The sequence below is a fragment of the Empidonax traillii genome, unplaced genomic scaffold, assembly GCF_003031625.1.
Source record: "Empidonax traillii isolate 1590-97213 ecotype Southwest subspecies unplaced genomic scaffold, ASM303162v1 scaffold1097:size207311, whole genome shotgun sequence".
Classification (NCBI taxonomy): domain Eukaryota; kingdom Metazoa; phylum Chordata; class Aves; order Passeriformes; family Tyrannidae; genus Empidonax; species Empidonax traillii.
This window is the reverse complement of record NW_020956290.1, coordinates 51367-76771: the sequence shown is the minus strand read 5'-3', so window position 1 is coordinate 76771 and position 25405 is coordinate 51367. Positions and strand designations below refer to the sequence as shown.

The window sequence follows — 25405 nt, the reverse complement described above, 5'->3', positions numbered from 1 at the left end:
GGTATCAAAAAAATACGATGTCCTGGCTTCTGTGCCCGAGGCTGGCGTAGCAGAGCCAGGATCCCAAGAAATGCTAAGGAGGAGCGTTAGCTGTGGCTCAGGGATGAGTAAGTTTCTTTGCCAAGTCTGATTACCCACTTGGGATATTTGTATTTCATTATAACTGACACTGAGCAGCATGTTTGATTTGGAACAAATTTCAAGCAGGAACAAGTTCCAGCATCTGCATTTCCACAGCGAGCACAGTGAGGGACAAAACAGGTTAGAGCCTGCTTGGCCAAGGGTGGGGACCTCTCTAGGGAAGGGAAGGGGAGGGCAGGACATTAATCAGTTTTAAGGAAAAAGAAGGAGCAACTTGAAGAGCTGATCTTCCTCCCCTTGCAAAAGGGACACTCTGGGCACCGAGTCTCAGGTGTGTCGGAGGGAACTGGAAGAGGGAGCCGGGGAGAGGCGGCTCCTCCCCCGCACCGGGAGGCTGTACCTGGTGATTAACTCCCAAGCGGAGGAGTGGAGCTCATGCTGAGTCCCGAAGGAACCTGTTGGGAGGAGCTCAGGAGTGCAGGAGGGGCAGAAAAGACCTGAAGACGGGCACAGGACTAATCCACCTGGAGAGGCACCTCTCAGCATCAGCAGCTCCCGTCATGTTCAACTACCTGGCAGTAGAGGTGAGGCCCCAGCTCCACCGCAGCTACGGGGGCCAGCAAGGGGTGGCTGGGCCACTGAAGAGCCGCCTGGAGCAGCTGAAGAAGCCGTGGTGGAGGGAACCCACCCCGCTGGTGCTGCAGCACAGTGAGACAGCCAGGCTGGCCATCGACGCCTTCCTGGAGCAGGGCGAGCGCGGCTACCTGAGCGCCATCGCCGAGGAGCGGGAGCTGCCCTTCCTTTCCACCCTGGACATGGAGTACATCAGCCAGCAGAGGAACCAGAACCTTCCGGATCCCAGTGCGACAAAAGACAAGGATGCTGACCCTGGCGATGCGGACACTGGAGACAGGTTCTCCCTCGACTCCGAACTGACGTCGGGCACCTACTTCCCACTCATGTCTGACGTGCACCCCCCGGAGCTGGAGCTGGGCTGGCCGGGGATGTCACTCCTCACGGTGTCTGTCCAGACTCAGGCCACTGTGGTTTTCCAAAGAAACAAAACTAACAGCATTAAGGATTTGGTCCGGTCTCTGATCAGCCAGGCACGGGTGGTATGTATAGAGCTGTGTCCCTCGAGTGGGGTCCTGCCACAGCACCCGAGTGTGGTGGCTGGTCCCACACCTGTGCCCCACATGCTCTGTGCTGTCACTGCTCTCTGCATGTCTGCCATGGTGTGATTGCTTTCTCTGCAGCAGATCTGTAACTGTTCCTGCTCCTTTCCTTTCCTGTAATTTCTTTCTGCTGGGGATTTCCTGTCATCCAGGCCGTGCCCTGGGAGGCACTCCGTGTCCGTGGCTGTGGGGATGCAGAGCCTGGAGCGAGTGCAGGGCCTGCAGAGCTCACATTTGGCTGTCCCAGCCAGTCCTGCTCCCTCAACCAGGGAGTCTGCACGGCCAGGGCTCTTCTCCAGCCCTGGATATCATGTTAACAGGACACACCAGTGGTGAGTTTCTGTGGGAGAACCACAGAATGATTTGGATTGGAAGACCATCCAGTGCCACCCCCTGCCACAGGCAGGGACACCTTCCACTAGCCCAGGGTGCTCCAAGCCCCGTCCAGCCTGGCCTTGGACACTCCCAGGGATCCAGGGGCAGCCACAGCTTCTCTGGGCAACCTGTGCCAGGGCCTCCCCACATGTGACCTTGAGTAAATCTGTGGGACTGAAAATCCCTGCCTGTGGTTTGAAGTGGGTTAAAATCCTGTCTTCTAGGCTTGATGTCTGTGCCTCTCTGGGGATGAGTAGGATCAGCCTGTTTTGCCCCACTGCACGGTTCCTGTTGTGTTATTACAACCCTCAGATGTCATAAAAACTGGATGACCACAGTACCTGCCCACCCAGCACAGTCCTGGCATGAATTTACTCACTATGCTACTTCTTGCTTCTTTTTTCTTTGCCACTCTACTCTGTTTGAAAGCAGCAACTCAGACAACTGTACCACAGGCACATTTGCAGCTTTTATTGTCTTTGTCCTCTTTATTGTGCTTTCCAGCTGTTCCACATTAGTTTTCTTCATTAGTACTTGTGTTGAGATATTGAGGAAATATTTAGAGCAAAGTTCACTTTAACCAGTCATCTTCTAGGCTATTTCTCTTATCACTCCGGTAGTTTCCTATTTAACTTCTCAGTCACTCCTTGCATTCATAGTGCAGTATCAGGAGATAAGGAATTGTCATGCCTGGACCTCGGCCGTGCTGAGACCGTGAGCTGTTCACAGCTCGAGTGTGACCTGTCACCACCAGCAGAGCTGAGCAAAGGAATTCATGTGTTCCCAGCAGCTCAGGTTGCTGCAGCATCAGAACATCCTCAAAGAACCACGTATTGAGGAGGTTTGGGTGTGATATGAGGCGAATGGGGATCTTTTTCTCTTTTGCCCCAAGGACTCTTGTGCCACGTGAGCTGCTGCTCGGTTGTGAGCAGCCCTTGCTTTAGGCTTGAGCTTCTGTTGCACCTTACAGGGGAATACAGGAAGTTTTGGTCCAGGAAGTAAGTGACAAAAAGCTTTGTTTGTCCTTGCAGGCAGCTGATTTCAGGTAGCTTAAATGATCTGAAAAGTTCTGCGACGCTGACCCCAGCCTTGTCAGCAGTGGGGATTAAGGCACAGTCACGGCAGAGTGCACAGAGTAAATGACTACCAAGAAACGTCCTCCTGTCACTCAGCACGTGTCCCGGATCTCCCATGGTATTATGATCCTTTGAGCCACAGGAAAAACATCTTGCTGCTTTCTCAGTTCACAGGAACTTGCCTGTTGCTGCGGGCAGGTTGCCCAGGCAGCGGGTGCTTTATTGTACCCTCGGTACGTTTTGAGCTTTTTGCTTTCTTTGCGTCACTTGACAAAGCCCCAACAATCTTCAGCCCTCTGTGTTCAAGCTGGGGATTCCACACAATGTTTTTGACTGTTGTGTGAAACAGGAGAATGAGTTTTTAACCATCTTATTGGTTTATTACTGGTGTTCTACTGGCGTCTGGGTTAGCAGCTCTGGCCAGTGCTTCCTATGATTAACTCTATGAGTGATGGCAGTTCCAGCTCATTCAAAACCCCAGTTACACATATTTAAGTACTTACTGAGTCATTTTGCTCATCAAACCATGCAAAAGGATGTTACTTATGTGTGTTTTAATGACAAAAGAGCAACCAGAGGTAAAAACATCCTTTGCTTGAAATGCCAGGTAGGAACCACGTGGAGAATCACCTGCTGTTGCTTTTCGGCTGCTGTTTCTCCATTTCCAGTATTTTTTCCACTAGACTTCCACCTCTTGTCGCAGATCCCTTTTTCAGGGTGTTTCTCCTCCCCTGAGGATACAGTGCTGGTGGGAAGTGTGGAAGCTGTGGAGATCCCCAGTGGCTTTGCCAGGTCCTGTAGACAGAAGGGCGCTGTCTGGAAATGCTGTTTGCTGCTTCCCCAGTGCAGTCACACAGAACCACATCAGCTGACGTCTTTTGCAACAGCACATTTGTACAGACAAATCAGCAAAAAGAGCACTTGTTTCCTTGGTACCTTTTGCTGGTGCAGTTGGTCTTTCGACCTGGCTGTGTTTAACCCGCCCTCTTTGAAGACGGATGTTCAGATTTGAGCTGTTCTCTTTGCAGACTTAAGAAGACGCGGTGCAGCCACACCTTTGCTTCATTTGATAATCCTATTACAGTTTCCCTCTTGTTGGATGAGCTCCAATCTGGTGTGAACTGCCCATGCTGCTTCTTTCACCCCTCTTGTACAACTCTGACTCTGGCTGTGCACCCAGCTCTCCGTGTGATGGCAGGAGGGTCCCTGGCAGTCCCCAGGGAAGCGATGTTGTTGCTTCAGATGGCACCACTGCAGTAATGACCCAAACCACAGGGCTATTGGCAAATACCTGCAAAACCAGCTGTGCTGGTTAGAAACCAGACAGATGGCAAACCCCAATGGGGTGCTGGTAAGTGCTGTAATTCCCAAAGTGATGACTCCAGTAATTGCTGAATTGTGAGTTTCCAGAAGTGGGTTTGGAAATGTCACGGTTTAGCCCTACAATGGCAAGGTGTGAATTTTCTAGAGCCTGTGGGGCAGCTGTGTGTCTGCAGTGTCCTGCCATGGGCTCGGAGGCTGTGGTCAGCATGGTGAGGAGCAGAGCTGCTCTGAGCCAGCCCAGCCTCGCAGCTCCCACCACTGACCCCGAGGGGCTGGGGGCACTGACCTTGTTTAAGTTTGCAAGGCCCGACTGACTCGGACGCTCAAAGCTTTAAACATGAGCTGTGTTGTCAGCAGCCTGAATTGCAGATGGTACTTGGATATCCAACTCCCACTGCTTTAGAGAGCTGTTGGGAATTATCTTTGAGGATTTAGACCTCGCTTTTGTGGCCACACGTTCTTAGGAGCCTTCAAGGGAAAAACTTCCAGGGTCGTCTTCTTCCCCCCAAAACCTCTTGGCTTTGGGGTTGAGCTGATGTGACTGTAAGAGCTGCCTGCTGCCAAGAGAACATGCTGATCTGAGTGCTCTTATGCATGTCCACAGTTAGAATGAGCAGCCCCACATGGGCACCTGCATCTTCCCCCTGCAGGGAGGGCACAGCCCCCCTCTGTCCCCCACTGACACAAGGCTTTGTCCCTCCTGCCTGGCACTGGCTGTGCTGCCCACCAGGGGCACCTCTGCCCAAGTCCCTGCTGGGGAGGAGGGTGTGGGCAGAGCCACAGCCTGTTCCTCCTCCTGATGCCAGGGGAAGGCCCGCTGTGGGAGGCATGAGTGGGACTCCCAGGGCTCCACCCAGCTTGCACAAGCTGGCCCGGGGCTCTCGCTGACGCCGCAGCCCAGCCGGGGCTGCCAGGAGGTGCAGGGCTGCGGTGACCCTGTGCCACCCTGTGCCACCCTGTGCCACCCTGCCTGCTCAGCCCCATCCCTCTCACTGCAGTCTGGCACTGCCAGTTTTGGGCAAGCACCAGCCCTGCACTGTGCCAGCCAGCCCTGCCAAAGCCTGCGAGCACTGGCAGGGAAAAGCAAGGTGGTGTGGACCTTCTGTGCAGACAGTGCCTCTGGGCACGTGGGATCTGGGGACAAAGGAGCATTGCTCTCCCTTGACTCGATCATATTGCCTTCCCAGGCAGAGTTTAGATTGTCCCCAGGGCCAAGCCTGCCTTCAAACCTAAGCTTGAGATGAGCTGGAGTGTCGGGAGGCAAAGTGCGGCCGAGAGGGACTTGCCTGAGGCCTTGCACGAGGTTTGGGCTATAGTTTTTTTTTTTTTTGGTGCTTCATCATCAAAGGATGTGTGACCCATCAGAGTCATTTGGCTAAATTGCTCTTGGTTTTTGGCCGCAGGACAGTGTGGAGGGACGTGGTGAGGTCCTGTTTGCTGCGGGTCTCAGCAGTACCCAGTGCTGATAGCCCAGCAGCAACATTAATTTGGGAAGTGGAAGATGCTGCTCACTGCTTGCAGAGCTCTTGCAGGGCTGACTCTGCTTTCCAGGCCAGGTGGGCACGTTTCAGGAGGGCAGAAGAGTTTGCCAGAGCCTTGTAAGGTTTCTGGGAACGCAACACTGGCAAGGACAACAGAAGAGGTGCCCTTCAGAGTCAGGCTGTGCCTGCCAGGGCGAGAGGTGTGAGGAGACGTGGTTGGGGCTTGGACAGCAGGAATGATTTTTAGCTCTTGGCAGCTGCCTTGTGTCCCACGTGGATGCCTGGGATTGCTCCAGCCTCCATACCTGCTGTGGTGGGCTGGGCCTGGGGTCTTCTGCAAGATGTTGAGGAGCAATCACATTGTTTCGAGCATCATCACAGAGGTGGGTTTGGGGGACAGAACAGACAGAGCCATGAAGTCTTGTCCACGTGCAAAAGGGCTAAATCCCCACGGGAACAGGAAGCATTGCTGCCCTCTCTGCCCTCTCTGCCACGGCTCTGGTGCACAGGGGGTGTGCAGGCTGAGAGGAGCCAGCTCCCCAAGCAGAAGTCTGGGGCAGGGAGCACAGGGAAGCTCATGGATCCCCACTCTGCCCATGGCAGCTGCCTCAGTCATCACCGAGACCACGAGGGTGAGCCTGGAAGGAGACAGTTTATTAATGGAAACAGAGCAGAAGAGCTGTGGGGCAGTGGGCACTCTAGGGCCAGCGTGGGGGTCTGGAGCACAAATCCAAGGACAGAGATACTTGGAGCTCATCTGCTCTTTCCTGAAGCAATTCCAGGTCAGACCCCTGCCGTGAAAGCAATATCCCCTGTTCCTGTTTAAATCTTGAGCCACTGCACATGGAAAAGCTGCCCTCACTGCCATCCTCTGCATTTGGCTCTTGGTTTGGAGAGGAGCAGCAGAGCAGCAGTGGCAGAGGATGAGCTGCACAGGGTGATTTGGGCTATGGAGAGGTACATTTGTGGCCCTGCTCTAACACAGGCAGGGGAGGGTTGGCAAACAGGCTCCCTCCTCATGGGGGGCAAGGTGAGCAGCAGGACAGGCTCTCATGCATTTCGTGTGTCAGTTGTGGTGCAGGGCATGAACACTGAGCAGCAGGGCAGGCAGCTGGAGCTTCCCTCCCAAACTCTCTGCTTGTTGGGCCATCTTTATTTGGCATCCTCTGCTGGGTGCAGGAACTCACATCAGGGTTATGCACCCCCCTTACGAGTACCAGTTACCTTATCCACTGCTTTAATGAGGCAGAGACTGGGACTGAAGTATTTGGGCAGTAGTTCTATTACTTTTTCAGCTTTGAAACAAAGCTGCCCTGCTGGTAAATCCTTCACTGTCTTCTTCCATCCCCCAGTGTGTTCCCATCTCCCATGAGTTCTCAGTGTTAACTGCTGATGGTTCAGGGTCTGAGTCACCGGGTTGCTCTGCACCCTGAGGGGCAGTGACAAATCATCCTGCTCAGCAAGAGCTCTCCTGCCTGTTCCTTCCTTCTCCAAAGTGTCCTCCTGATTCCCATCACTAGCAGTGACAGCCAACAGGTGGATCCCAACAGTCACTTTCTCATCCAGATAATGGTCCCCCGTGCTGTCTGCTGGCAGGTTCCCTCTGTGAGGAACAGAGGAACAGCCTCTTCAAACTATTCCTATTTGGCTGATTTCCCAGCCATTGGGAACCAACCCTTGTTTTGGTTGCAAGTCCTACTGTACTTTGAATTTTCTAGTTCTCGGTCAACTCACTCGTAGTAGCTTCTTGTCATGACTTACCTTCTATTTTCTGTATTTTCCTTCCAGTTTTTGAAGAATTCATGTGGCCATGGTGATCCCATTCCATCTCCACAGTGGGATGGGTTGCCACGGTCATCTTCTTCTACCTCATTCTTTAAAGAACTGACAGTTCTCTTTAAAGTTCTTTTCTTTTTTCAAAACACCTCCTTGGAGACTTTACCTTGCAGGCCTTTGGTTTATTTTTATTTTTAAAAAGTCGTAGTGTTATTCCTGGCATGTTTCATACCCATCACTTGCATCCTGGGCTGTGTGTGCAGGAGTTCTGCCAGCCAGGAACGGGAAGGGATCCTTTGCAACACACATTTTTCTCTGATTTTGTCTTGGCACCCCTGGGATGTAACATGTACATGCTCAGGATACCTTCTCCCTTACCTGGCAGTGTGTCCTTCCTGAAAAGATTTGTACTTTTTCACATTGTTCTGCCATTCACGTGGAGTCACTCTTGCTGATTGAAGGATGACTTGACTCAGTCTCTGCTCTTGTTTATGTGCTTTTTTTCCTGGCACATTTGCTTCAGACAGCACATGCCTGTTCCTCCACTGACACTGAGAGTTTATGCCCTTTCAGCCCTTCCTTTCTGTGAATGGCAGGTGAGATGGGAGGTACCTGGGTGGGGATTGTCTTCATAGTTATTAAAGTTTGATTTTAGCTGCCATGGTGGGCTGAGGGCTGTTAAAGACAAAGGTCCAGAAGCATCTCCCCCCAGGTGGCCACAGATGCTCAGTAACTCAGGAGGTTTGAATGCTTAGCTCATAGTTTAGGCACAATTCACTTGGGCATGAGATATCAACAGTCTCTTGTGTTGTTTTTTTTCCCCATGCCTCTTTTCTCCTGGCCAGGTGATAGCAATTGTGATGGATCTGTTTACAGACATGGAAATCCTGTGTGACCTTCTGGAGGCCTCGAGCCGGCGGCACGTCCCTGTTTACCTGATCCTGGATGAGGAGTACTTGAAGCATTTCGTGGAGATGTGCAATAAAATGGCTCTGACTCAGGACAGCTTCCCAGTAAGTTTTCAGTTACACGCTGGGGATGATAACGAGGTCTTGGAACTGATAAAAACCACGTACCCTCTGTCCTGTCCCCTGTCCCTGCTCCCTGGAACCTCTCCCTTCTCTCACTGTCCCAGGCTAAGGGACCAGGGCTGTTTGGTCTTGGAGATCAAGATCTGTCTGGATGCACAGGGGAAGATGTGGAGGAGCCTCCTAGTCCTTTATCTTGATGTCCCCTGGTCCTCATTTCACTCTGACACGCAGGGAGTGGGAACCCGAGGCCAGTGAGATGCAGTGAGCTGGTGAACACTTTGCTGGGCTGGGGCAGAGGGAGACCAGGAAACTTAGTTCATGTGGACCTGGATCTCCTGGACAAGGGGCAAGGTGATACAACCCCTGCTGGAGGGCACAGAATTGCAAGACTTCAACTTCTCATAGTTCAGATCCCTGAGCTCAGCTGAGGTTCCAGAGCTGCTGCAGGGTGGGAGGGGAAGGGGAGCAGTGAGTCCCCTCAGATGTCCTGCTGCAAACCCCACCACTTCCTTCTGCTGCACCCACAGGTTAAAAAAATCTCATGTTAACATCTGCTTTTAGGCTTTGGGATTCAGGGCTGAGGCCAAGAGGGATTTGTGAAAAGCCCAATTCCTGCTCAGTGGGGAATCACCAAAGGCTTGGCTGATAAAACACTACAAATTAATGTGGCAGCGCCACAGGCTCTCTTGGGAACTTGCAGCCTCAGAGCCCAGTATCCTGCTGTTCCCTATTTCTGGCTACCACCTATCAATGGAAATTCAGTTGGAATTCCATATTCAGCTTCCACATCAAATGGAAAATCAGTGGAAACCGATTTTTTGTTGTCATTTGTTAGTCCTGCAAGACCAGCAGTGCTGGCTGTTCTCCTTCCCTGGGTGCACAGGATTCCCTGGAGCACTGATTCTCCTCCATCACTTTCATAGGTTTTCCCTATGAACAGGCCAGGGAAAATGCAAAAATAGCATTTTACAGCATTCAAAATAGATGCAGTTACAAATGTCTGAATTTTCCCTCCTTTTTAACCTGCCAAGACAAAGGTTAATTTTAAAGGTTGATTTAGAGAGGCTTCTTTAGAGAAACACTTTGTGCTCTGGTCTGGTTGGCAAGGGGCTGATTGGTCAAAGGATGGACTCAATGACCATGAATGTCTCCTCCAACCTCAATGATTTTGTGGTTCTGTGATTCTTCCCACGTGCTGGAGAAGCTCTGTCCTTTCTTGCTTCTCACAGCCCAGACTCATTTCATCCTGCCTCTTGAGATGGCAACTGGCAGGGGAAACTGCTTCATGCTGGAGCATGTTTGCTGTCAAAAATAGCCTTCTCACTGAAGTCACCTGGTGGATCCGGATGAATTCCATCTCTCTGAGATTTATTTTATTGCTTCTTATCCAAGATGTGGCCGTTGTTTTTAATTAAAATTGGAGTGAGTTTGTATCCGTGGAGACGCCTACATCTCTTTGTTGGGCCTGATGTCATGTCTTGTGCTTGGATGGGGGATGAACTCACCTCCCCCTTCTGTGACTCAGCACAGCTCTCCATCTGAAGTGCCTCTTACCCTGATGCACCTCAAGCATCCCATAACCAACCACACAGGCTGGATCCTCACCTCTGGGTGGAATGAGGGCACAGATTTTATTCCTGCCTCTGAGCTGTGACAGGATGTGGTGGCAAATCTCCATTTGGAATAATTTGGGGTTTGATGGGGAATTTGGGGTAATTGCCCCTCCAGCATCTTTACTTCTGAGAACAATATGTGAGCCTGCTGGTGGCAAATCCTGGTGCTGAGCAAATCCCATGTGGAATGTTGGCAGTGGCGACAGCAGGAGACTCAGCCTGGAGTTTTCAAATGCCCATCTGCTGATCCTGGAACTACTGTCGGGATGGAGACTGGTACCTGGCAGTCTGGCTTTCCTGCAAGACTGCAGGATTCTCATCTTGTTGGGATGATTCAGGGCCTGGATTGCCAAAAGGAAGGAGAGGATGGAAAAAATTAACCAGATGTCAGCAACTCACCCAGCTTTGGAAAGGACAAAGGGAGTGAAGAAATACTGTGGTGACAAATTCATGGGATATTCCTTACCTGAATTTCCCCAGAGGTGGCAAGAAGAAGCTCCTCCCAGTGAGAATTAGTGTTACTAAAACCTTGGCACTGGAAAAAAAAAAAAAAAATCGCTGTGTTGACTGGCCACCTCCCCAAGCATCCAGGGTATCTTGGTCTGTATCAGCAACTTGTGGTGTCATTTCGGAGGATCACAGGCTAATGCAAGCTGGCAGGAACCCTGGGATGTCATCAAGTCCAACCTGCCTCTCAGAGCAGCATCACCTGTGGGGTCAGGGCCTTACCTGGTCCAGTCCTGCAAATCTCCAGGCGTGGGGACTGCACGGCCCCTCTGGGTGACTTGTTCCAATGCCCAACTGTCCTGCCAGGGAGAAGGTTTCTCCCTTCTCACAGGGGACAGAGGAGGACTCCCTCTGGAACACAAGAAGGCAACAAGTGAGAACCACTGTACAAAGATTGTGAAGCCTCAGCTCTGTCCCTCCTAAAAGTTTCCATGAACTCGAGAGAAGGCTGGAAGTACTTGGTGGGCTTCCCACTGAGACAAACCACAAGAGGATCAGGATATCCCCTGAGCAGAAAAGAGGGGCAGCAGCAATATTAGGGGCAGCAGCATATATGATTGCCCTCTTCCTGCTCTTCCCAGCTGTCATTGCCCACCACCAGAGAGAGCCTGTGGGGTTGGATGGACCCTGGTGGGAGGAGATTTGCTGCTGTTGTGGAGCCCTGGAGGAAATGGTGCTCCTGGGTGGGCTGGGAGACTCCCCCTGCCACGTGAGGGTCACGCCTTTCCCACCCTGCTGTGATGGGCTCCCCGCAGGTGTTTCCAGGAAGGAATCCCACCCCTGCCTGCAGGGACTCCGATGGAACAGGGAAGCCATCAGGGATGGACTCACCTGCCTCAGGTGGCTGGGATCCATCAGGGGTGGACTCACCTGCCTCAGGTGGCTGGGATCCATCAGGGATGGACTCACCTGCCTCAGGTGGCTGGGATCCATCAGGAATCGAATCACCTGCCTCAGGTGGCTGGGATCCATCAGGAATGGAATCACCTGCCTCAGGTGGCTGGGATCCATCAGGGATGGACTCACCTGCCTCAGGTGGCTGGGATCCATCAGGAATCGAATCACCTGCCTCAGGTGGCTGGGATCCATCAGGGATGGACTCACCTGCTCCTCACCCCCAAGGCACGACTTCCGCGCCGCGAGGTCCTGGACTGGGTGAGCCGGTCCTGGCTCTCCCCTGGAGTCCCGGGAAGCTCACACAGGCTCAGCTGCCAGGAGGAGGAGGGGGTGGAGGGGGCACAGGGATGCCCAGGGGCAGCTCTGGAGGGGTGGCAGGGGTGTTGGGGCTGTGCCCTGCGGAGAATGTCTTCAGGTAAATCCCAGCTGGTGGTGCTTGTGTTTTCCTGCAGCACTGTTAGAGAGGGGGCTGTGCCTGGCCAGGAATCTGCTGGGGGGCAGAAGGGAGGCTGCCACCTCCCCCTGAGCACCCACCTGGGCAGTGCCCACCTCTGCCAGGGGCAGATCAGCCCTGGCATCGCGTGTGGCCCAAAGCTGTGGGGCTGGAGTGGGGCTGATGCTCGGCAGGGATGAGCTGCCAGACACAGCTGGGGACAGCTTGGGACAGCTCCTGCTGTGCCAGAGGGGCTGCAGCTGGCAGGGGAGCTGGCCTGGAGGGCAGGAAGGAATGACCTGGACAGCGTGAAGGAATGACCTGGAGGGCAGGAAGCCTCAAGCGCAGGAAGGGATGAGCTGGCAGCCCCGAGTAGGTGCAGCCTTAGGGATGTTTATTGTCATGCAAGATGTTTTGTTTGGCACTGTATCACACAGACCAGGCCAGTAACTGTTTCCAGCCACTGTTCTGCTCTTCTGCCTTCCCTACTTGAGGTGCAAATCATTTTTTTTATTTCTGTTTGGTTTTACAGGCCAAAGTTGTATCAGACGAGTTGTTGCAGTTTGAAAGCAGAGGAGGATCAGGTCTGCTTCACTTGAGTACAGCAGCTGAAAATGTTAATAAAATTTTTGAATAAATTGATAAAAAGGCAGTTCTTACAATGTAGACGTTTCTCTCTGTAAATCTTTTTTTACTGAGTGATGTTTTGGTTTTAAGAAGCCTGTCATTGCACAAAACCAGAACATTTGATTGACTAGAAACTGGCTGGCAGTTACAGGTACCAAAATTTAGTTCCAATGCAGAGCCATTAGCTCTGGCAAGTTGAATATTATTAATAATCTGGAAGAAATTGGATAGTTTTACATACTTCAGAATGGGTCTGTAGGCTCATAGGATTCTCCAGGTTTTTTTCAAGCTAGAATTTACACCCAAGTGCAACTTGTTAATACCTGCTGGTGTTTTTATCTTAGAGAAGCAGACAGCGTGACAAAACACTGGGTGTGCAGGAGCCAAGAAATACTTGATGCCTTGCTGGGCTCCACCTCTGAGAGCAGAGCACAGGCTTGTGGGAGTCCAGCAGTGATTCATGAGGAACATCTCGGTTCAGTTCAGCCCCTTCACCAACTCTGCTTGCTTTGGTTTCAGAACATGCGCATCAGATGCCTGAGTGGAGACACGTACTACAGCAAAGCAGGCAAGAAATTTGCAGGCCAGGTTCTGGAGAAGTTTGTCCTGGTTGATTGTGACCAAGTTCTTGCTGGTACATACAGGTAAGAAAACGTAGCAGCCGCTGTGACAAAGACTGGTGGCACTGAGGAAATATTTGTCACTGAATGCCCTGCATTCGCCCCAGTCAGTGCTTACACAGCTTTCCAAGCCTTCATCTCACCCACCCTCCCTGCCCTTTTCTTCTCTGTAGTGAAGAGCTGGGACTTTTCAGTCTCTCCTTGTGCAGTGGCTGCTGCATCCCTCAGCCTTTTTAATTCTGTTTCTCTGCACCCCCTCTGACCTTACCACGTCCTTCTTGAGAAGCAGAGACCAGAACTGCCTGTGGCCCCCCCAGCATTGCACCAAGCTGTTGGAGAGGGGCACAAGATGCCCAGACTCTGGTTTGTTGTGGTGGCCTTGGCTGGCAGGGTCCAACACTCCCTGCGTGTTTTAGCTGCTGTTGCAAACCAAGCTGATACGTCAGAGAGATGATGACGATGACTCTGAGCTCCTTCCTCAGCTGTTCTAGGTTCAGCATCGTACAGGCCTGATACAGATCATTTTTCTCTGTGGATACACCACATTTTCCTACACTGAAGTTCATCAGGCACATTTTTGGTTTTTGTCCACTTGCTCAGCTCTGTGAGGTCCTTCTGGATTTCCTCACCTTCACTGAGGTATCCAACCACCTGAAGAAACTGAGGATCCTCTGCAAACCTGGGAATTTCCCTGCAGCCCCTCGAGCCCTGAGGTCACCCACAAGATGCAAACCAGTCCCAGCACCAGTCTCAGGTCTTGCTGCTGGCTCTTATCCAGGCTGGAAAGTGAAAGCAAACCCTGCCCTTTCCATCCTGTGCTTTCACCAGCTCTTGGTCCACAACAAGACCTTTCCTCCACGACCAGGGCAACTTCATTTCCTAATAGACTTTGGTGTAAAACCTTGCCAAAGGCTGTTTGAAAACCCAGATCCATGTAGCTGACTGATCCCTTTATCCATGAGCTCACTGGCTCCCTCCCCAGACTCCAGCAGGTTGGTGAGGCAGGGCTTGCCTTTGCTGTTGTCCTTTCCCAAGAGGCTGTGCTTCTCCATGCCATCAGCAATCTTGTTCTTCACAGCACACTCTGTCATGCCCCAGGGTGGAGGGCAGATCCAGTGGCCTCAAGGTTATATCCAGACCCTTCTGTGCAGGTGGGATCATACTGGAAACCTCCCAGCCCTCAGCCAAGAGCCTTTCCAGTGGTGCTGGTGCACGGGAGTGGAACACGTCTCGGTGTCACCAGCACTAGCAAGGGATGCAGGAAGTTCACTGAGGTTCTCAGCTACGGCCTGGACATCAAGGAGTGCCCCTTTTGACCCACAGGTCTCAGGTGGGATCCCCAGTTCCTTGTCTGCCAGTACAGCATTTGTGAACAACTTACCAGCCATCGTCATCCAGGGGTTCCTCCTTTTCAGCTCTCTTTGACCGATTGCTGCATTTTTACAGTTTTGAAATTAAATCCCCCCATGCTGCATTTATTTACATTGCTCTCTGCCACTAGAGAGTTAAAACTGTGTTGTGATCGTTCTTACAAACGGGCTCTTCCACTTCTACCCCTGGCTCTGAGTCCTCTGCATCACTCCAGACCACATCCTGAATTGCATCTTTTCTTGTGGGTCAAACAATTTAGACTAGTTAATTTTGGCATGTAATCGTTTATTGCTTCCAAGAAGTTTTTCTCCGTGGTTCATCCCAGTGAAGCATCAACCTGTATGTGTATGAGTGGATGAAATCTCCACTGTTACTGTCTGTCCTAATTTTGCAGCCTCTGTGATCTCAGTTAACCCTGCTCACCATCACACTTCTGATCAGAGGGTCAGGACTACTGTTCTTGCACTATATTTTTATTACTAGACACTGAGTTTTCCACCTACAGATCTTTCCCACGGTATTTCCACACTGTTTCACATCATCTTATCCTTCACTAACAGTGCAGCTCCCCAGGACAGATTGCTCTGATGTTTCTGTGAGTTTGATGCCCTGGTAGTACTTTATCCTCTTCCCACCAGGTCTCCTTGAACAATGCTCTCCCTGTCCCTCTCCCTTTCTCTCTCTTTCCATCTCCCTGTGAGCACGTGCTGGACCCTCAGGCTGCCAGTGTCCTCCTCAGTGCTGTAGCTCCAATTGCACCTTCTGCTCTGGTGCTGACTGCACCACCTGCAAGAGTGGAGCTCTCACCTCATCAGACTCTGGCAAAATGGTTGAGAAATGGAGGTACCTGGTTTCTGTACATAAACAACAGGGAGAACAGTGTCTGGTGGCATTTTGACCATCCTCAGATGTCTGAGAGCGATGGAGTGAATCGCTGCCTGGAAACACAGGATCCCAGAATCGTGGAATTACTTCGGTTGGAAAAGCCCTCTGAGATCCTCGAGCCCAACTGTTCCCCCAGCACTGCCAAGCCCAGCACTAAACCATGTCCCCAAGTGCCACATCCACACAGCTTTTAAATCCCTCTATCCATCTCCAGTGGTTGCAGGGGCAGGGATTAGATAACTGAGCCCACTCCTTTTGGAGTAGCTGTGTGAGCTGGATTGAACTGCACAGCTGGAGGAGCATCTTATTTCCCTGTGGCCCAGGGTATTGCTTAAAACACCAGTTCATTCCCTGGGTCTGTTCCTCCCTGTGCTGTTCTGGAGCAGGGACTGGGAACTGCCATGAGCTCTCTTTCTGCAGATCTCTGCAGAGCTGAAACTTCTGGAATTCTGGAAGACAATATTTCAGTTGAATAGGGTCTTATATCTGATTCTCTGCTGTCCCAGTAAGCACAGGATGTTTTGGACTAAAATAAACTAAATAAATTGAGGAATTTGTTCAACAGTGGTCAGAAACACTTCCACAGGAGAAAATCAGGGACTCTATTCCTGGGAATACTGCAGCCTGTATAGGAGATATTTAGATCACTGCTCCTGGAGATGGGAAAGCTAATTTCAAAGGATGGGAATAGTTACTTAGTAAAGCCAAAGATCCAGGGTGGATCCAGGAAGGACCTGCTGCTAGATAATTCTCTTTGATGCCCCCAGATTCCTACAGTCTGTGCACAGGAAATCACTGTTTCCTCTTTGCTTTCTTGACTGCATCCAGGATTTTTTCCTCCTCCATTATAATGCCTCACGTGAACCATCCCTTCTCCAGCTGCTGTCCTTCATATCCTTGGTTGTTCAGTCATTTTGTGTGTCCAGAGTTTGAATTTTTGGGCATTTAGTTGTCCATCATTTTGTCACGTTCCCCCATGACTATAAGATCCTCTTGCAGCTTCTGATTATCCAGTTTTCTTTTGACCACCCACAATAATTTTGTCGTGAGCTCTGACAGGGGGACAGGTTTTTTTTCTGGGCTTTTCTGATTATGTTGGACAGCAGCAATCTCAGCACAAAACTTGAGGCTTTTCTGTGGGCAAATTAAAACTGTTGGTAGGATTTGCACCTTTAAGCAACTTCTCAAGAAGACTGTCCCGTGTACTTCCCCATCACTTAATTTTTCCAAACCCAAAAAGGATCTTTGCTGAATGACCGCGTCAAAATCTCTTTGAGAGTTCAAGTTTGGTACATCAAGCAGAGCACACCCATCCCTGTGCTTGCTGCCTCCTTTAAAGATCTGCAAGAGGCTTTTGAGGCATGGCCTCCATCCACGAGAACATGCTGAGTCTTCAGCAGTGTGATTATAGTTATTAATGCATCTCATCATTTCACTCCCTGTTTGCTTCTACCAGTTTGTTCAGTATGGAAATAGGGCTGGCTGGTTTGTAGTTTTCCAGGAGCTCTTTAAAAAGGTTGACATTTATTGCTTTCCATTCCTCTGCTGCTAAGTTCAGTTTTAAATGATAGGTTATTCCCTGGTTAATCATTGGAAAATCGCTGACTTTCCGTTTTTGAGGGCTGTTTGCTGTAATATTTTTGGTTAATGCACCTTTTAACTATGGTGAGTTTTTGGATGGTTTAAAATGTCTCTATTTTGATAGGTACATTTTCCCTGACACTCTAATATAGCATCTTTAAACAATCTTCATGCCGCCTCAAGCATTTAACCTTTCTGATTACTCTTTTAAATTTCTTTTAAATAGCATTCCTCACTTTCTCTTTGAAGTTAAGCATTCCTGTTATGGATTATTTTGGTCCTGCAGGAGTATTTGATATGGGTAGGTCATAGTTATTTTTTGCTGAGAGGCCTTACCAAAGAAACCCTGTGAACTGGCGATGCTGTTTCTTCTTTGGTTGGTTTTCTGATTTAGTTTGTCAAAAAAGTGGTCATTTACAGTGTCTAAAATGCAGATCTGGTAACTCTCCTCGTAGTGGCCCCCATTCAGCCTGGCAGAATCTCCCTTTATTCCTCTGCTTTCTGCCTTCTCAGTCTCTCAGCACCTCCTCAACGTGGCATTTTTTTTTTTTTTAAATGTATTGAGCCCTTGCCCAGCAACCTAACCTCCACTTGTCCTTTCTGTATAATTTCTACCTTTGTAGTTCTACTGTTCCTTGATTTTCTTTGGCCCAGTAAGTTCCTGAGATGCGTCCTGTGTCAGTCATCGTTTCAGCTCAGGTATTTCCCATCATCTCTCTGTTCCTTTATCTCATAAAATTCATGTGTGTGTCCATGCTTGGATCTGCTCTGGTTTTTCACCACCAGGCACTTTTCTAAACACAGATTAAATTGTTCAGATGTTCTTACACATTCTTATGTCTTACCCAAGTGTCTCTGATTTCCATCCTGTCCTTTTATCAAATACAGTTTTCTTGCTTTTATTCCTGAGGTGAAGTGGGTGATCCCAAACTGTGTGGCCCTCTACACATCCCAGCTTTGCTTCAGGTTCTAATTTCAAGCCCCAGCTTCTGCCCCATATTGTGCAGGAGCCAGGTTGCAGTTAGGTTAAGATGGGATCCAGCATTCTTCATAGTCACTATGTTCCTGCAGTTTTCCATTTCCTTATGATTCTAACACCCTTTCCCTAACATAATTTCCATACCCATATCCTGAAATGCTCTTTTGCTTCTCTGTCCCATTCTAAGCACGGGAGAGGGAGCGTTTTATAAGGCTGCCAATAAAATACTGGTTTTTTTTTTTTTTTTTTGAGCTTCCTACCTGGATGTTTTTATTTTTCCCATGAGACTCACCGTATCTTTTTTATTTTAATGGCACCTGAACAGACACTGACCCAGTGGCCTCTCTGCAGAGCTCCAGAACAGATCCAAATGTCTCTAATGTCCTTCATCCCAGTGAGCACTCTTGTTATTTAGGCTGCTCATGAAGCACAAGTTGGTAGATCCCTCTAGACCTCCAATATGTCCTTCTACACTGACAGTGCATCCATCCACATGTCCAGGCTCTCTGCATCCTCTCTTGCAGAGTGGTATTTTCCTACTCTATCCTTGGCTATTCAGGTACTCAGTAGTTGTCTATTAATTCATCAGCTGTAAGGAGAGTCCCTTTTCCCCTCCAATACATGCTCAAATCACACCTGAAATCCAGTTTTAGTCTCTAATTACATCTGTAGCCATCAGAGTCTCTCTTCTACAAGCCCTCTATGCAGTATTACACATGCTGCAGGAGTGGGAGATGTCATCCCCATTTGGAACCCCAGGTGTTGGTGCTGTTGTTCTCTGTACTGACATTTTCCTTGGTAGTTTTGTAAAAGCCCTTCTTCTTTTCCAAAATACTCTTGGCGAGATGAATGAAGGGCAGATGCTGATCTCTTCTCTCCAGTGACCACCAGAAGGACCTGAGGGAATGGCTGGAGCTGTGTCAGGGCAGGCTCAGGTTGGATCTCAGGGAAAGGTTCTTCCCCCAGAGGGTGGTTGGCACTGAACAGGCTCCCCAGGGCAGTGGGCACAGCCCCAAGGCTGCCAGAGCTGCAGGAGGGTTTGGACAATCCTCTGAGGGACAGGGTGGGATTGTTGGGGTATCCTGGGCAGGGCCAGAGTTGGACTGGATGATCCTGTGGGTCCCTTCCAGCTCAGGATAGGGTTTTCCAAATATGGGAACCAAGCTCATGGCTCTTACTAAACAGCTGCAGGCAAATTAGTTTAGCCCCCTCAGCTCTTACATATTTATTGATTAGATGTTTCCTTGTGTTTTCCATCTTCAACATTATATTTCCTCTAAATGAAGGAAAAACCCTAAATTGAGGTATTTGGGTAAAGCAATAATCTAAAATCCTAACTGTAGTTCTGTATCTAGCTATTTAGGGTTATTCTGGGCACCAGAAGCAATAGTGTGTTTCCTTGAGCACTGATTGAGTGGCAGAGTGAAGGATATGGAGACATTTACTGGTGCAGCAGGGGAGAGGAGTCCAAGGGCAAATAGGGGCTAGAGCTAAACAGGATCTTGAACAGGAAAAGTAGAGCAAACATTTGCCAGACTAAGGCTAGAAAAAAGAGCTGGTACTGTCAGCCTGAAAGGGCTGTTTGAGTTGCCTTGGAGGAGACTGGATTTCTCAGCTCACAGTGACTGATGGTGACGGTTTCAGTGTGTCCTGCCACGGGCACAGAGAGGAAGGAGCTCAGTGTTTGCCACAGTGAAAGACTCAAGAGTTTGGGGTTGAAGCCGACACAGCAGCTGAGACTGAAAAACGAGAGGTGACAGTTTCCAGGATTGCAAAAGCTCTGCACGTGACTGCAGATGAAACAAACTGAAGTACAGAAGTGTTTGGCAATGGGCAGGCACGGCTCCGTGGGTTTGGAGCTGGGGGGGGCTTGGAATTTCTATCAAAGCAAGGTGCTCATACTCGCAGGTATTCATGGCCCAGGCAGGAGGAAAGAGCTTGGAAGAGCGAGTTCCAGATCTAACCTGAGCAGTCCCCTCAAGAAAGAAATGATGCTGAAGCAGGAAGGGAGTGTGTAAGGAATGGGAAGCACGGCGTGTCAGCAAGGGAACCCAGTGCTGTGAGCACTGCCAGGAAATAAGGTACACACAGCCTTGCTGGGAACACCAAAACAAGTCCTCAGGTGTGTAAATAAAAAGTGAATCCAGCAGAAAGAGACGAGGCTTGCTGCTGGAAGGGGGAATAACAAAGAAGAGAGAGCTGAAATGGGTGTCCAAATTAGCTGAATGCATTGCGGTGGTTTGGATCAAAACAAAGATGAAAAGCAAGGAGTGGAAATGATTTCAAGCGTGCTGGAAGCAGCTGAAAGGCCTTGCTACAATAAAGGCAGGTTGTTGTCACCTTATCAAAGAAAATGTCACTTGAAATGAAAGGCCTAGTAACGAGTGTTATGTGGTACCTACTTTTAGCCACGAGCAAAAACAAAACACAGAAGTTTGCATTGGCACATGGAAAGAAAAGAGTGGCTTTGACAGCCCAAGTGACAGAAGAGCCGTAAAAATGGGTTTGAGAAGCTGCTGAAAGAAGTGAAAAACCTTTTGCTGAAAATTGGTATCCTGTATGTTGGGAAGAGCAGAGGCAGAGAGGCTGAGTGCGGAGATGTGGAGTCACCTGTACACAGAGCTGGGGAGAGGCCCCCGTGACCCAGAGCAGAGCAGGGAGAGCACGCAGGGAACTAATCCGGGTGCTGAAAACGCTGCTGAGATGGAGGATCCCGCGGCTGCTCCTGCCACTCCCGCTCGGCCCCTGCCAGAGCCCCGGGCAGGGGGTGCTGCGAGGACAGGCAGGTGCCCCCACCTCCCGAGGTGATGCTGCACCTCCATCTCCCGGCCAAGGGCTGAGCTGCACCGGCTCCTGGAGTGTCTGGAAGCGGGGCAGGGAAGGGATCCTGTCCTACAGTCACCCCGTCCCAGACTCCTTCGTGCCCCAGGGTGATCCAGAACTGGATCAGGGCTCTGTGGGCAGCAGTTTGTTATGGGCAGAAATGATGTCAGGAAAATCCTGACACTGTCAGAAGGTCACATGAACTTTCAGCATCCACAGTGGCACACAGGGAGGAGCTCCACGATCCACCTGAGCGTTGTGTAAGGAATTACAGAATCATAGAATCATAGAGTGGGTTGGGTTGGAAGGGACCTTACCCTCCACTAGACCAGGTTGCTCAAGGCCCCATCCAGCCTGGCCTTGGAAGTACCTCTTCTTGTCTACGTTGCATTTGTTTACTTCATCCAGTGCCTCATTTTTACACCAGAAGAAACCAAGAGTGCTCATTCCCTGGCTATTTCATGACCATTTCATGCCATCCGTGACCTTTATCAGTTTGTAGCGATGGGAATAGCTGTGATGGGCAAGGCACACATCCGACCATGGAAACCATGGCAAGGGGCAGGGCTGTGCCACCAGGGGACTTGGATGGATCCTTCCAGGTCCTATCCTGGCACAGGGTGGGATCAGCATGGGAAACTGGGACAAGGATTGCTTGGGCTGGGCAAAGAGCCATAAGAGGCATCAGTGGCAGGGACAGTCATAAGACCAGGGGAGGGCTCTGTCCTCACAGCAGGAAGGACAGCTCACAGGGATGAGGGGAGATGGATGGGTGCACTCGGACTGGGGGCAGTGCTTGGGTCAGAGGGGCTGGGAGAGGACAGGAGGTGGAAATCACTTTGTCCAGGGAGGCAAGGAGAACCCAAGCAGACCTGTTGTTTGCCCCTGGTGAGGCGAGGCCAGAGGCCTTGGTGGGCAGGGAGCTCATGGGATGTACCTGCTAGAACATGAGTCTGAGACCTCCTGGCCAGGACGAGGAGGGCAAACAGGACCCCTTGCCCAGCTGTTTCCAGGTGTGCTGGCAGCAGTGGTGCCAGGCTGGGCACACAGGGAGGATCCTCCCCCAGGATAAAGCAGGGTCCCCTCCCAGTTCAGGAGCCAGTGCTCACAGGGTGAGGGGTGCAAGGCAGACTCTCCTGTGCAGCAGGGGGAGAGCTGTGAGCAGCATGGCCACCAGCACCCCTGGGAGCCAGGCAGTGCCCTGGGACAGACGCCTTTGACAGTGTCAGTCCATGAAATCTCCCCTGTCTGGACTCCCGGATTTCTTCAAAGAACTCCCGAGGCTTTGTGAGAGATAACATTCCTCTGCCAAAGCTGCCTTTCCTACCGTCTCATATTTCCTATCTGGCCATTAATTGTATCCTTCAGAAGAGTCTCTACTAATCTGTGTACCTTTACAACTTCTATCTATCTAATTTGGGCTGTGCAGTTTGAGACTTAATGGTCTGGAACATTAGGAACATTGGATGACATTTAACAGCCTGCCACTCTCCTGATAACCAGGCCCCTTTCAAGTGGGAGACAGAACATCCTGCTTGGTACCTGAGCTGTTTCATCCCATGGCTGACATTCCCTGGTCCTGCCCAGTTGCTGCTCTCTGCTCTGTTGGTGTTTTCTAATTTCATCTACAGAGATCTCCACAGGAGACCGACCCTCCTTTATGCTCTGTATAAAGGGGGGCTCAGGGCAGGGATCATCCCGAGCTCCAGTAAGATAAACAGGCATGCAGAGGAATTCTCCGGGTCCTGTCACCCACAGACCCCCAGAGAGCTGAATGTTGTTTCTTTCCCCCTTTGCAATGTGTGATCCAACCTTTTTTAAAGAGGGTCTTTCTGGACTTAAGAGCTTCTCCTCTGTCATTTAGTCATCCCCGTTTCTGGTTCGGTTTTTTTTCTCTCATATCTTCGTGGAGGTGGATGCATTTGCTTTGAGCCTCCAGTATGGTATTTGTGAGTGCTCTCCCTCCCTGCTCCTTCATTCTTAACTAATTTACCTGGTTTGCTCTTTGGGGTGTGTCTGCTGAGTGTAAACACACCAAACACCAGTATGACCCAGAACAATTGCACAGTGCTCAGGGACAGGCCCCAGCTGCATTTTACTAGAAGTTTCCCAAAGAGCTGTCTTGTGAACTAAACATTGATGAGGTCCCAAAACACGGTGCCAGTATCTTGTCCTGAAATGACATTTATTTGAGAATAATTATAATCCCTCATTACAACTGCTCTCCTGGAGTTTCTCTCATTTCATCCTGCTCTTTAGAGTCAGTGTTTCACTTCAGCAGCTGATAACACAGCCCTAAGCTCGTATTGCCATCTCTGAAGGTTCTGGTTTATTTAACATATTAAACATGCTGATCTGGTTTGACTATAGCAAGAATAAAAATAAAAAAGAAGCAGCTGGTGCCTGGGATGACCAGGAGCCTGGGGAGCCTACTCTGTAAGAGGAGCTTCCCTGTTTAATCCGGGAAAATGAAGATTAGGAGGAGAATTGTGGTTATGATCTGTAGCCATATGGAGGAAGAACTAATTAGGTTACAGTTTTGGCATAAACAACAGGTAGGGTTTAACAGACAAGGAAAATATGAAGAGTGGCAGTTAATGGAGTTTTTCCCCAGCTGGGGCAAAAACTGATTGGTTTTAAGGTGGAACAGGACAAGCTCCCAGAAAAGATTCCAAAACACTGTACTGTGAGGGCAGGGACTGCACCTGCTGAGCAAATTTCTAAGACCATGCATCTGGGAATCTTACAGATTTCTGGAAAACATCATCAGCCTTCCTGTCCTGAGCTATTCCTGTGGGCTCTGGGGACCTCCAGTCCTCAAGGCAGTGCCCAGGGTCTCCACCCCTCACCTCCTGTCTGTCTAAACAGCTCCTTCAAGTCCATCACGTGTTGCAGGTGTCAGGACATGAGAATCCCCCTCCTGCCAAGGCCAGGAGGGGACCCCCAAGCTGAAATGAAATGACCATTTTGGGGTTGCCCTTTTGTCATCACGAGATGGGCACACTCACGCCCACGAGCCATCTCAGCCCTGCACACCCAGAGAAAGTTCTAACGGCACAAACCGGGGAGCAATCCACCCCTGGAACGTTAAAATCCACGCTGGCTGTCTTGGCGCTCCGTGAACTGAATGTTCCCTGTGTTTTGTTCCTTTTCCTGCAGTTTCACCTGGCTCTGCAGCCAGGTCCACACCGGGCTGGTGACCCACTTCCGTGGCCAAATCGTTGCCGAGTTTGACAAGGAATTCCGGTACCTGTATGCGGAGTCCAGGGCAGTGACCAGCTTCTGTGTGCCGGATCCTGGGACGTGCCTCTCCTCTCGGAGCACCTCCAAAGTTGACAACTGCCTTTTAAAACCCCCGCAGGGGAACGATGCTGAGACCCTGAGCCCCTCCAGCAGCCTTTCCAACGTGAGCATCAGGAGCATAAAAGTGTCTCCCTTTATGAAAAACTCCAGCTGCAGTGCACACCAGGAAAAGCAAGACTCCAGCTCTGAGTCTGGCAATAAGAAGGGGAAGGAAGACACATCCCTGAAGCCCGCTAGGCAGCAAGAAGAACCACCAGACTCAGCGACTGGTCTGCCAAATAAACCCACCTTGTATCCCAAACCAAACCTCGTGTCGGCAAGGACATTCCTGCAACCAGAGCCCTCCCCTGCCCTGAGCTCCAATAAACCTGGTTATCAGGGGGACTCCAAGGCCAACAGCAGCCACTGCTCCCCTCCGAGGCCGGAGCAGCCGCTGCAATCCCTGTCGGAGGGCACTGGGAGCAACGGGACCAGCCTGAAGCAGAGGGGGCCCGTGGGCACCCCCAGGGAGCTGCCAGCTGACAATGACAACGTGTTCTATGGGGTGGAAAAGAGACAGAGCCCCGGGCACGGGAAATTTGACCTGTTCTCCCCAAACAACCAGCTCTGGCGGGACAAAAAGCCCGCGGTGCTGTGCTGCGACAAGTTCCTGGAGGACGTGCTGATGGAGAAGAACAGCGCGTACGGGGCGGAGAAGAGAATGACTCTGGGGCACAGCAAGCTGGACCTCATCACCAAGTACAACAAGCTAAAATCCAAACACATACACAGCCGCTTCGAGCTCTGACCCGGGGCCTCCAGGGGGCCTCGGCTCTGATTTTCCAGGGGTTGCTTTTCCTTGGGGCTTGGAATCAAAATATGGGTGGCAAATTAGTCTCGTTGCTGTGAAAAGGCGCCTGTTTAATCGTTTAATCTGTGCAGATGACTGATTCAGGTGAGATTAGCGACTCCAGTTCAAATTTCCAGTGGCATAATTGTGGCAGGAGAGGGAAAAGCACATAAACACAATCCACGCTCTCTTAACCCATTTGGGAAAGAACTGTTTCCTTCCAAACTTGGAGCAAAACCGTTGTACGGCTGGAAACTGTTGGGCCATGGAGGTGTGCGGGGTTAGCCTGGGTTCACTCCGTGCTGAGCAACTCTCCTCCCTGTCCCTGGTGCCAGTTAGATGCCCAGAGTGAGGGGGATGTTAAAATAAAGGAGCTGTTCTGTTGGAAAGAGCCGTGTTGGGTCCTGGTGGGGGGCAGAGCACTGAGCTGTGCAGGGAGGGGACAGGGACATGTCTGGGCACACGGTTGGCATCTGCCCCTGGCTGACACTGGCATGGAAAAATGTCAGCGCTCAGGTGGGTTCTGCTCGTGGATCAACCTGAACACCAGTGGCAGCTGACACAGGGGGCCCTGTGCACGGGAGAGGCACCGGGTCACGGGTGTGCACTCAGGTGACAC

The 25405-nt window shown here is 50.7% G+C and overlaps 1 protein-coding gene across 1 annotated transcript; it reads left to right on the top strand.

Moving 5' to 3' along the window:
- The first annotated feature begins 641 nt into the window (after positions 1 to 641).
- On the top strand, positions 642 to 25158 carry FAM83C (family with sequence similarity 83 member C). The gene is made up of 4 exons (XM_027904834.1): positions 642 to 1196; positions 8133 to 8300; positions 12915 to 13039; positions 23814 to 25158. The coding sequence occupies exons 1-4, from the start codon at positions 642 to 644 to the stop codon at positions 24742 to 24744; spliced, it is 1779 nt and encodes a 592-aa protein (XP_027760635.1). The 3' UTR covers positions 24745 to 25158.
- Positions 25159 to 25405: the final 247 nt, after the last annotated feature.